Here is a 12,813-nt window from a genome sequence, read left to right as displayed (position 1 = left end):
GTTCCTAAAGTTATTAGTGAAAGCTGTATGAAAGGTATTAACTTAAAATGTATATATATATATTAATATATATATGAATAATCTTTCATGCAATAGTCTTAACTAATATTTTTTTACTACATTATTCTATATACCAATAAATAGCAGTATCTTTTAGCTTTTACACTGGCTCATCAATGGGAATTAACTTACAGACCTCATAGTTTCAGCTGCAGTACCTGCATTGCAGTTCTCTCTCTCAAATAAGATCTTTTCAGTCTTTAGTCTGTTTACCTGTCATTCAGAATATGTTTCACAAAATGTCTGTACTTTTTGTGTAATCCTGCTAACAAACTGCAGACAAAAATATTACCTCAATGGCAGAAGTGAACGCTTGATAAGATAAGATGAGTCTTTATTGATTGTTGGAAAAATGTAGTTTGAGACACCAACACAAGGAAATAAGAACATTTTCATAAGAAATACAACGATGTTCTCCATTGACCAGCAGAGAATCCTCATCATCCTAGTGCAAATATGACCCTAAACAAAGTACTATCCAGCTAAAATAAAAATATTGAGAATATTTTTGTTTATGAGCTATACATAATATACTATACACACTGCAGTGCAAATGTTTCAGGTACTTCAGCTGTTTAGATATCATCGATGATATTGGAACATCATTCATTCATGTCTTAAAAAGCCAACTCCAGTGACCAGAATAAGAGAGTTCCACAACAAATCTTAACGGGTCAACATAGCCCCTATATCAACACCATGGTATGAGTTTGGGATTACATGCAGCCACATAAATCTGTGATAAGGCCAGAGTCCATAGAGTTGTGTGGCAAGTTTTTTAATATTTATATATTTAAAAAATATTTATAGTTTCAAAATATTCCGCTTTTTCTAGAGAACTGAGATCACACAAGGACCTAGTGAAGTCATCCCATGCCTCCTCATGACAACACATGACAATTGATAGTGGCGTGACTTTGATCTTTGTATTGTGTCACCATAACATACCTTTAATCTGTGCTATAACAACTTTCTTTGATAACTGGACACTACCCTGGCATGTACATTCTTTGGATAACCTTGTGTCAAATTTAGATCACAACACTTATTATAATCTCCTCTGAGCAGTCTCACCATGGTGAGTAATAAGCTTGAGAAACATGACAAGCAGGAGGTCAGTGATAATGTCAAGGTGGTGGTAAGATGTCGTCCCCTCAACCAGAAAGAGAAAATGATGGCCCACAAACAGGTCATCGTGGTGGATGAGATCCATGGAACCATAACAGTCAACAAGCTGGAGAATCCTAATAAGCCCCCCAAGACCTTCACCTTTGACACTGTGTTTGGACCAGACAGCAAACAGTTCGATGTCTACAATCTCACAGCCCGCCCCATCATCGACTCAGTATTTGAGGGTTACAACGGCACAATTTTTGCGTATGGGCAAACTGGCACAGGAAAAACCTTCACCATGGAGGGAGTGAGAGCAGTTCCAGAGCTAAGAGGGATTATCCCAAACTCTTTTGCCCATATTTTTGGTCACATTGCCAAGGCAGAGGGGGATACCAGGTTTTTGGTCCGTGTTTCATATCTAGAGATTTACAACGAGAAAGTGAGGGACTTGCTGGGCAAGGATCAGATGCAGAGGCTCGAGGTGAAAGAAAGGCCAGATGTTGGCGTGTATATCAAAGATCTATCTTCCTATGTTGTAAACATTGCAGACGACATGGACAGGATTATGACAATGGGACACAAGAACCGGTCTGTCGGTGCCACAAACATGAATGAACAAAGCTCACGTTCTCATGCTATCTTCACCATCACCATTGAGTGCAGTGAGAAGGGTGTTGATGGAAATCAGCATATGCACATGGGAAAACTTAATTTAGTTGACCTAGCAGGTTCAGAAAGACAGGGCAAGACTGGAGCCACGGGTCAGCGTTTAAAGGAAGCAACAAAGATCAATCTCTCCCTCTCCACACTTGGTAACGTCATCTCTGCCCTGGTGGATGGCAAGAGCAAACACATTCCCTACAGGAACTCCAAACTGACCCGTGTACTGCAGGATTCACTCGGAGGAAACTCGAAGACCATAATGTGTGCAAATATAGGCCCTGCAGACTATAACTACGATGAGACCATCAGTACCCTGCGCTACACCAATAGGGCTAAAAACATCAAGAACAAAGCCAGGATCAATGAAGATCCTAAGGATGCCCTGCTACGCAAGTTTCAGAAGGAGATTGAGGAGCTGAAGAAGAAACTGCAGGAGGGTGAAGAGATCTCAGGTTCTGAGGGGAGTGGATCAAATGATATGGATGAAGGTTATGATGAAGGAGGGAGGACAGGAGGGGTGTGCAGGAAAAGAGGCAGGAAGAAGCTTTCTCCAGAGAAGATGGTGGAGATGCTCGCAAAGATCGAAGAGGAGAGAAAAGCCCTGGAATCCAAGCTGGACATGGAGGAGGAGGAGAGAAACAAGGCAAGAGCAGAGCTGGAGAAGAGAGGGAAGGACCTGCTTAAAGCCCAGCACGAGCATCAACTTCTGCTGGAGAAACTGTTAGCTTTAGAGAAGAAGGTGATTCTGGGTGGGGTGGACCTCTTGGCCAAGGCTGAAGAGCAAGAAAAACTTTTGCAGGAGTCCAACAATGAACTTGAAGAACGTCGCAGGAGGGCCAAGCAGCTGCGGAGGGAGCTGGAAGAGAAAGAACAAGAACGCCTGGACTTAGAAGAGAAATACTCAAGTCTGCAGGAGGAGGCTCAAGGAAAGACCAGGAAACTGAAGAAAGTATGGACCATGGTGGTGGCTGCTCAATCCGAAATGGCAGACCTACATCAAGAAAATCACAGAGAGGTCGATGGCCTCCTGGAGAACATCAACCAGCTCAGCCGAGAACTCTGGCTCGAGATGCTCATTATAGACAGAGTTATTCCCCAGGAATACCAGGAGATGATAGAGAATCATACGCACTGGAATGAAGACATTGGAGAGTGGCAGCTGAAATGTGTGGCATTCACTGGCAACAATATGAGAAAACTGACTCCTGCTCCAGATAAAAAAGAAAAAGATCTGATTCAGGTGGATCTGTCTCATGTGTATTTGGCCTACACAGAGGAGAGCATGCAGCAGTCACTGATGAAACTAGAGAGGCCCAGAACCTCTAAAAGTAGCAAGAGTGGTCCACCCAAGACTGGACGAAAGAAAAGATCTGCTAACTCAGACGCTCTGCTCGAATCCCTTCTGAAGTAAAGTTCAGAAGTTACTGTTGAACATAATTTTGGTTCTAGTCCAGGCTCTTGTCATCTCACGCCTAGACTGCTGCAACACCCTGCTGGCTGGTCTGCCTGCTAATGCCATCGAAACCTCTGCAGCTCATCCAGAATGCAGCAGCTCGACTGGTCTTCAACCTACACTGCTCCTCCGCTCCCTTCGCTGGTTAACAGTGGCTGCCTGTCACCACCTCAGGACACTGGAACTTGCGTTCCGTGCTGGGAACTAATCAGGCCCAGTCTGCATCCAGGACATGGTTAAACCTTGAACCCCAGCCATCCACTCCGCTCTGCATTGGCCAATCGGCTTGCTGCTCCCTCACTGCGAGGGACAGCTGGCCACTCAACAAAATCACGACTGTTTGCTGTCCTGGCTCCCAAATTGTGGAACGAGATCCCCATTGACATCAGGACAACAGAAGGTCTACACATCTTCTGCTGCAAGTTAAAAACAAATCTCTTCCGACAGCACTCTGGACAAGAAGATGATGTCAAATAACCATTGCCAACAGTGGAGTTTATATTAATGGCATACAGATTAAGTCTTAACTTCAGTTATACTGATTTCTTGTTTTGTAACAAACTTTATTAGATCAAATTTAAGCGAATGATTATTCTCTGCTCTACTCCTAACCACCAGTCCCCTTGGGCTGAGGTCATAGACCGCGGGCTCTATAGCGGCTCTGGTGAGGCTATCTCACCATCCCCACTTCATCATCCCAAACATTTCACCGCCTTATCAGAATCAGAATCAGAATCAGAATGTATTGTATACCTACGAGGAATTTGCTCTGGTTATTGGTGCATACAATGAACACAGAACATAAAAACATACAAACACAATAAATACAACACACATAAGAAAAGCAATAAAAAGAAACAATATATATTTACTCACTATTTACTTCTTATTTACTCTTATTTATTTACTATATATATATAATAGATAAAAGATATAAAAAGTGAAGTAAAAAGTGAAATGTAAAAAGTGAAATGCAACACATTGAACAGTGTCAGATTGCAATATGCAATGTAGTGCAGTATAATGTAATATGATATAATGTGTTAATTTAACACATCCTTGAGGTGTGGGGGCGGAATAAAAGTCAGAGTCAGGTGGGGGTCCCGGGCCTTGTTGATAAGGCCAACTGCAGCCGGGAAGAAGCTGCTCTTGTGGCGGGCGGTTTTGGTCCTGATGGACCGCAGCCTCCTGCCCGAGGGAAGAACCTCAAAGAGTTTGTGACCCGGGTGGGAAGGATCAGCCATAATCTTACCTGCACGCCTCAGGGTCCTCGAGGCAAACAGGTCTCAGCAGAACGGATGATACGCTGCAGCCTCCTTTTGTCGTTAGCGGTGGCAGCAGCGAACCAGATGGTGATGGAGGAGGTGAGGATGGACTCGATGATGCAGGTGTAGAAGTGCACCATCATTGTCTTTGGCAGGTTGAGCTGATGTTCAGTTCCCATTTGAGGTCCTGGGAGATGATGGTGCCCAGGAAGCGGAAGGACTCCGCAGTGATGACTGGGGCGTCTCTCAGGGTGATTTTGGAGAGTGGGGCTGGTTTCTTTCTGAAGTCCACAACCATCTCCACTGTCTTCAGAGCATTGAGCTCCAGGTTGTTCTGATCACACCAGGTCACCAGATGGTCAATCTCCCACCTGTAGGTGGACTCATCCCCACCAGAGATGAGCCCAATGAGGGTGGTGTCATCCGCGAACTTAAGGAGTTTGACGGACTGGTGACTGGAGGTGCAGCTGTTGGTATACAGGGAGAAGAGAAGAGGTGAAAGAACACAGCCTTGAGGGGAACCGGTGCTAATGTATTTGAATTCAGAGACATACTTACCCAGCCTCACGCGTTGCCTCCTGTCAGAGAGGAAGTCTGTGATCCACCTGCAGGTGGAGTCGGGCACACTCAGCTGGGAGAGCTTCTCCTGTAGCAGATTCAGGATGATTGTGTTGAAGGCAGAGCTGAAGTCCACAAACAGGATCCTGGTGTAGGTTCCTGAGGAGTCCAGGTGATGGAGGATGAAGTGAAGATTTTTTTTTTCTTTTTTTTTCTAATGACTCTCTGGTACATCCAGCAGATCAGTCTGCAGCACTTGATCTCCCATCTCAGTATCACTCTTTAAAAACAGCGCTTTTTGGCATAATGACCTGTTCCAAGTATGAGTTTGCTCGCTCCTCACATAGCTCACCTGCACAATCATTCCCAACTCACTCCTAAAAGAAGTAATCAGTACTATTGGGCCTAGCCTTCTTAGACTTATTAATTGCTCCCTATCTTCTGGGTGTGTTCCTGATCATTTTTAGAAAGCCAACATTCACCCTTTACTATACTGAAAAAGCCAAAATCTTGACCTATCATTCCCAAAGAATTATATGCCAATTTCAAACCCCCCCTTATTATCCGGAATTCTTAATAAGGTGGAACTAATCAAACTTTTAGCTGTGTGAAAATTATATAATTTTTTATCAAGTCCAGTATAGATTTCGCAAACAACACAGTACCAAAACCGTCTCCTTAAAATTACAAACGATTTATTGATGTCTGTCAATTGATTCATATTACTGCATTTGACACCATTTATCATAACATTCTCATCAACAGTCCTGTGTCACAGACACAATATACTAACAGTGCTTCAGCATGTCCCCTAAGTCTTATCTTTCAGATAAAGAAAATTATGTTTCCATTTGAATTTTTTTTATTCTCAACTCCGCTGATGTGCGGGGTGCCACAAGGTTGGATTCTAAGTCCCATCCTATTTTCTCTGTAAATGCTCCCGTTAGGAAATGCATCAGCAATTTTAATGGGATATCATTATTCCTATGCAGATGTGAACCAAACCATTCTTTTAACTCTTTGATTCACAAGTTACCCCTTCTAATGCACAACATGGGTAAAAATTACCCGTATTCTTTTCCTATGCTGTTTCATGTATGGCTGTGTCTTTGCTATAGCTTTGAAATTTCATCATTTAATATTCATTCAATTTAACATTATATTTATTAAATATCTTGTTTTTGATTACCACACAAGTCATTATTTTCATTTTTCCATTCTTACTTCATAAACATAAATACATTTTTTGATGCTAATGACATAGACTATGTTCCACAGGATCAAGCTGGAGTTGTGGGTGTGTCTTGGAATAATAAGATAAAGATAAAGTAGCTATATTGTCAATTCCTTAACATGTTCAAGACATACAAGGAATCGATACGACGTTTCCCACTCTCCCACAATAAAACATATAAAGTGCACAGGCACAACAGATAACACAAGACATTTCCTAATACTAAGTAAACATACAGATTTTTTAGTACAGCAGCATAAGGTTCTCTTAAGTGTAAACGTAGTGATTAAAGTGATAAAAGTGCAAAAAGTACAAGAGACAGTTTGTTGCAGAAGCAAACATACAGATTTTTTAGTACAGCAGCATAAGGTTCTCTAAAGTGTAAACGTAGTGATAAAAGTGCAAAAAGTACAAAAGTACAAGAGACAGTTTGTTGCAGAGTCCTGAGTGTTTTTAGCGGGGGGGATTTCAGCTTCCTGTCAGACTGGAGGATATGGCTGGGGGGAGTGAGGGGAGAGAATTTAGCTTCCTAACAGCTTGGTGTATGAAACTATATCTGAGTCTGGTGGTGCGGCAACGGAGGCTCCTGTACCTTCTTCCAGAGGGTAGGAATCTGAACAGACTGTGTGCGGGGTGGCTGGTGTCACTCACAATCGAGGTGGCTTTCCGTGTGAGGCGGGTGGTGTAAGTGTCTTGCATGGAAGGGAGTGGGGCAACAATGATCTTACCAGCTGTGTTGAGTTGCAGTTTTTTCCTGCTGTGTGCAGTGCAGCTACTGCCTCAAACAGTAATGCAGCTGGACAGGATGCTTTCAATGGTGCCCCGATAGAATGTTTTCAGGATGGGTATGGGAGCTCTCGCTCTCTTGAGTTTGCGGAGGAAGTAGAGGCGCCGCTGGGCTTTCTTCGCCAGTGATGCAGAGTTGGTTGCCCAGGAGAGGTCCTCACTGATGTGCACCCCCAGGAATTTGGTGCTGCTCACTCGCTCCACAGCAGCACCATCGATGGTCAGTGGTGGGTGTTCAGTGTGGCTTTTCCTGGAGTCAACCACAATCTCCTTTGTCTTGCTGACATTCAGCAGGAGGTTGTTGTTTCTGCACTAGGTGGTCAAAAGGTTGACCTCCTTCCTGTAGTGGGTCTCATCGTTCTTGGTGATGAGACCCACCAGAGTTGTTTCGTCCGCAAACTTCACCATGTGATTGGTGCTGTAGGTTGATGTGCAGTCATGAGTCAGCAGGGTGAAGAGCAGGGGACTGAGCACACAGCCTCGTGGGGGCCCCTGTGCTGAGTGTGATGCTGCTCGAGGTGTTGTTGCCGACCCGTACTGCTTGTGGCCTCTCACTGAGGAAGTCCAGAATCCAATTGCAGAGGGAGGTGTTGAGCCCCAGCTGGTCCAGTTTGCAGATGAGTTGTTGTGGGATTATGGTGTTAAACGCTGAACTAAAGTCTATGAAAAGCATTCTCACATGTAGTCTGCTTTTTCCAGTTGGGTGAGGGCTAGGTGGAGAGCAGAGCAGATTGCGTCCTCTGTGGAACGTTTGGCCCGATATGCGAACTGAAAGGGGTCCAGGGTGGGGGGGAGGATGGACTTGATGTGAGACATGACTAGCCGTTCAAAGCACTTCATAACGATGGGGGTCAGTGCCACAGGGCGATAGTCATTGAAGCAGGATGGAGCCGGTTTCTTTGGCACAGGTATGATGATGGAGGTCTTGAGATGTGATGGAACAACAGCCTGACTCAGAGAAGTGTTGAAGATATACGTGAAGATGTCTTTAAGCTCCTCTGCGCAGTCCCTCAGTACACGGCCTGGAATGTGGGGGGGGGGGGGGGGGGGGGGGAGTTTTGAAGACACTGATCTGAAGGCACGGTCAGGAGGTGAACGATTCGTTCATCTGCCGGGTACGAGTCTTTGGATCATTTTCCACGTGACCTCCATAGGCTCAGAAGAGGAAACAATTACCTCATTCCCTTTCGCGTGACCACTGTTTTAGAAAGACGTGAATGATATTCGTTCACAAGTCATACTGACTGGTTTTGTTATTTTCACTTTACATTTTCACTTACAGTTTAGTGCAGTGTAATTGTTTGCCATGATAACATTCTTTTTTAAAGAAAACCTCTATTAAATACAGTAAAACATGACAGTTTGTATGGTTTTAAATTGTCATTTATTATCACACTGGCATTTAATTATCACGGGAAATAATTACACTGCACTAAACTGTAAGTGTAAATGTAAAGTGAAAATAACAAAACCAGTCATTATGACTAAATATTGCGATTAAGATTTAATATTAGATTTTTTTATTTTATCCTCTCTTCCCCCCAAAAAAAACGTGATGAATGATTTAAATATGACCAACACAATATTAGATACTGTACAATATTCTTTCCCACATTTTTATTTAACTGCTAATTACAGAAACAAGAACAAAAAGTCGGTGTGCATTTAAGTAGTTTAATCAAAGTCATTGTAAGTTTAAACACAAGGCATGCACTTTTTAAAACCTGTGTGCAAAATGTAACATCTTGAGAAAAACATTTTTTTAATTATAGGTGCCTTACTACTCTCAAGTCAGGAACATTTCCAGTGTTGGGAAGGATACTTTCAAAACGTATTCCATACAGAATACATGCCCAAAAATGTAATCTGTAATGTATTCTGTTACATTAACTAATCTGAGTAACGTATTCTGAATACTTGGATTACTTCCATATTGAATTGCATTTTATAAGTGTATGAATGCGGCGTTGTTATAGTCAGTGGAGCAGATGCAGTTTAAGCTCTTGGTCCGCGGATGCGCTGGAAGGGCAGCTTGCGGATTAGCAGCTCCGTAGATTCCTGTTCATGTCGGGATGGTCGTGCAGCGGTATGGAGGCGCGGGGCCTCAGCAGGAACACCCCCATGCTGAACACCTCCGTCTCGCAGATGTGCATGTAGGTGACCGGGATTACCACATGTAGCAGTGAACTGTATTATATAATGAACTACCTGCAGTTTTTCTTTCAATTCTTAAAATCAACTATCAAATTCCACTAAATTTGAACTTAAACTTTCCAAGTTTTGATTCTGCTGTTTAACAGTTTTTGTGAATTCATTACAGTCTTGATTTACTTACGTACAGAATTAAAATGTTAACTCCTTTACTATAACACTTACACTCACACTTTGTTTGTTATTGTTATGCAATTCTTTTTAACCTATTTAAATAACAGTTAATTCTCTCTCTCTCTCTCTCTCTCTCTCTCTCTCTCTCTCTCTCTCTCTCTCTCTCTCTCTCTCTCTCTCTCTCTCTCTCTCTCTCTCTCTCTCTCTCTCTCTCTCTCTCTCTCTCTCTCTCTCTCTCTCTCTCTCTCTCTCTCTCTCTCTCTCTCTCTGTGACATCACACAAGGGCCTGGTGACATCACATTCCTTTGATAAACATTTTAGCTTTACAGCAAAGCAGTTCCACAGTGTACTATTCAAAGGAAATGTTAGGCAAGTTCACTGAAGGAAAAGTAAAGCAAATCATCAGCTACACATTTAAAAGGCAAGATCCTTTACTTGGGAATCATCATAGAGTTTTCTGAAGTACTAGGACACATTTTCAGCTTCATTCAGCAAATAATATTGTCAGGTACATATTTATGTAGCAGACTGACCTCCTGCTAGCATATACAGTACTGTGCAGTTTAACAGGGTGTAAAACTCTGTGATAATTCATATCTTGTTTCTCTCTGTCTTTCAGTCATGCGTCGTACAAGTGCCCGCCTGAGAGCCAGTGGCGACTATTGTCCGTCAAATGTATCCTACCGTGAGAACCCTGTCAAGTACGTAACAATATGTGTGTGTGTCAAGCTTGAATTCAACATTTGTCTATTCTCTAATGCAAATTTCTTCAACTGTGCGTGTGTGTGTGTGTTGTCAATTTTTAAAGGGTTTTCAAGAAGAGGGACGGGAACTACTTCAATCTGCCCCACGGGGCCAAGAGTGCTACTCAAGCAATCAGCTACACTCCACCTATCCCTGCAGCCCAGCCACCCATCCTTGCAGCCCAGTCTTATGGTTAGATAAATTGCGAACTTGTGCGCAGTGTTTTTTTTGTTATTTTCTAGATTTAAAAAGTGACAATTTCCTGCAACAAAGTAGTGTAAAGTTCAGTCTTGCATCTAGCTCAACCAGTAATCCTTTGGTACTTTTTTGTAATTAAGGTATTGTTAAGAAGATTGAAGAGGTAAATGTATGTTGTAATTCAAAAAAAGAAAGTCAAAGGCTGAAAAAATGAAGACAATTTTGTCTCTGTCTATCTAGTCAGTTATCCTGCATTGGTACCATATGACACCACGCGATTGCACTCAAGGTACTTGATGTCTGAGGGCCCATCCAGCAGGCCGCCCATTAAAAATAATGCCAGTACTGCCAGGAGTACCAGGACTGCCAGCACAATAAGGAGTTACCGCAATACCTGCACCTACACAATTATCAAGGGTACCAGCAAAAAGGGTTCAGCTCGAAGTTCTGAATATATCAGAGCAATCAGCAGTGCCTTATTATTTCCGATGAGTGAGTGTCAAAATGATCCGGCATATTGCTGCATGTTCACATGAACAATTATCACTTGACATAAGTTTGTGTTTTCACAATCACCGCATGCCTTGGCTCCAGATGAACAAAACCTAAAAATAAATGTGTCTTCTTTGTCCTAAAGTGAACAATTCAGTCAGCAGTCGCATGAAGAAGACCTGTTGTCTGCTTTTCGTTCTCATCCTCATATCTCTATGTAAGTGGCATTGACATTTTACAAGTTTCAAGTTTGCAGGTCATCTGGCAGGGAGACTACTTGCTATTCTCTCAGACCTCTGGAGCTCTAAGAACTGTGCCCCCTTGTTTTCTCCAGGTGTTTGGTTACTCTTTCCCGTGTTGACCCATTTGGTGGCATTCAAACTGCCAAAGTTTCTACCTCATCAACCCAACACCCATCTTGATGCTGCTGAGGAGGTAGGACTCAACTGCAGATCACCTACATGTGTCTCACTGTGTATTTGTGTTTATAATTTCTATTTACCTTCTGAGGAATTCAGATTCTCAAACTATACCCTTGTGTAAATCATGCATTTCTTCATTTAGATTTTCCTATATTCTTGAACAATATAGAAGTGCTCTGGTAGAGTAGTCCCTAATCCAGATTTGAGACTCTGATTCTGGGTTGTGCCTAATATCCTTAGTGAAACATAATCCCTGTATCTTCTGTATATTTTTACAATTACACACCACTGCCAGTACTGACGAATTCTGCAACTCTACACCTAAAAACCAATTTCCCTTGAAAAATTGAAAAAAAATTCTTCGGCCCAAGTTAGTTGCGTCCATGTGATTTAACAGGAATTAAATTATACAGGATCTAAGTTCTTGCTTAGAAACTAGTTAGGAAGCAAAAATGTAGCCCAAATGCAGAGACATCTATTCACTCTGACCATATCTTTCTCCCTCAGATCAAGGAGCGGATGAATCTCGTCAAGCAGGATTTGATCGGGTTGATATCAAGCCTTGGTGTCAGGATCAAAGCGATGATTAAAGATACAGTAACAGTGCTGCTAGAGACCTCTGCAAACGACAGACACACACAGGCATTAATCTTTAGTTCTTGTTTACTTCAAAGCTGCTGTTGTGTTTCTCTGAGAGGGTGTGACTGAAATGTGACTACAACTTTTTTGTTCCTTTACCAGGGGGTCAAACCACCAGCTCCTTCAGTGACCAACAACCAACTAACCCCAGAGATCCAACAGGCCATGGAGAAGTGGCTATTTTACCACATCAAGGTAGATGGAGAGATCCTCTAGATGATCATCTACAAGATTACTTTTCGACTCGTTAAAGTCACAAAGGTCAATACAAATTAATTATGTACCATTTGAATGTCTATCAGGAGCAGGACGTATTCATGCTTGATGACAAAGGAAGTGGACATTCGATAGCTGACAAAATGGCTAACTTTGCCCTCGAGGTTCAAGGTCAGGAATATATCCATGTCACTGTTACTTTCTTACGTGAATGATACTGCATTTCAGATTTAGTCATCAGCAACACATATCAGTTAGAATTATCACTTTTATAAGCTCAGTATGACCCTTCTTGTACCATTCAGGCAGAATGATGACTCAGCATTCATACAAATGACCCATTTTTGTGTTTCTGTTTTCAGGTGCCAGGGTGATCTCTTCCAGGTGTTCAGAGACATATCGTGGTAGTAGGGAGTTTTTGACCCTGTTTGGTTTCACGACTTTGACTGTCACTGTGAGCCCACGGACCGTTATTCAGGTATAATGAATGATCACCGCCCGCCCTGTATTCTTTGTATCTTCTGTGGGGCTGGGTATTGTTCACTGCAAGTCGGTGACTATTAGTTTCATACAAGGAGAAATTATTTCCTAATTGCATCTCCTCTCTCCACAGGGTCTGGCACCACTGCTCCCAGGGAGGTGTT

General features: G+C 42.6%; 1 protein-coding gene across 1 annotated transcript; it reads left to right on the top strand.

The window, feature by feature from the left end:
- Positions 1–1,135: 1,135 nt before the first annotated feature.
- LOC128442703 (kinesin-like protein KIF3A) lies at positions 1,136–3,247 on the top strand. Its single transcript, XM_053425269.1, has one exon. It carries the CDS (start codon positions 1,136–1,138, stop codon positions 3,245–3,247), a length of 2,112 nt encoding a protein of 703 aa, XP_053281244.1.
- Positions 3,248–12,813: the final 9,566 nt, after the last annotated feature.

Source organism: Pleuronectes platessa, chromosome 6, assembly GCF_947347685.1.
Source record: "Pleuronectes platessa chromosome 6, fPlePla1.1, whole genome shotgun sequence".
NCBI classification, from domain to species: domain Eukaryota; kingdom Metazoa; phylum Chordata; class Actinopteri; order Pleuronectiformes; family Pleuronectidae; genus Pleuronectes; species Pleuronectes platessa.
This window is presented reverse-complemented; position numbering and strand designations above follow the sequence as displayed.

Excerpts from the sequence above, each read along its gene's own strand:
- LOC128442703 (XM_053425269.1), top strand. The coding sequence starts at position 1,136 with ATGGTGAGTAATAAGCTTGAGAAACATGACAAGCAGGAGGTCAGTGAT.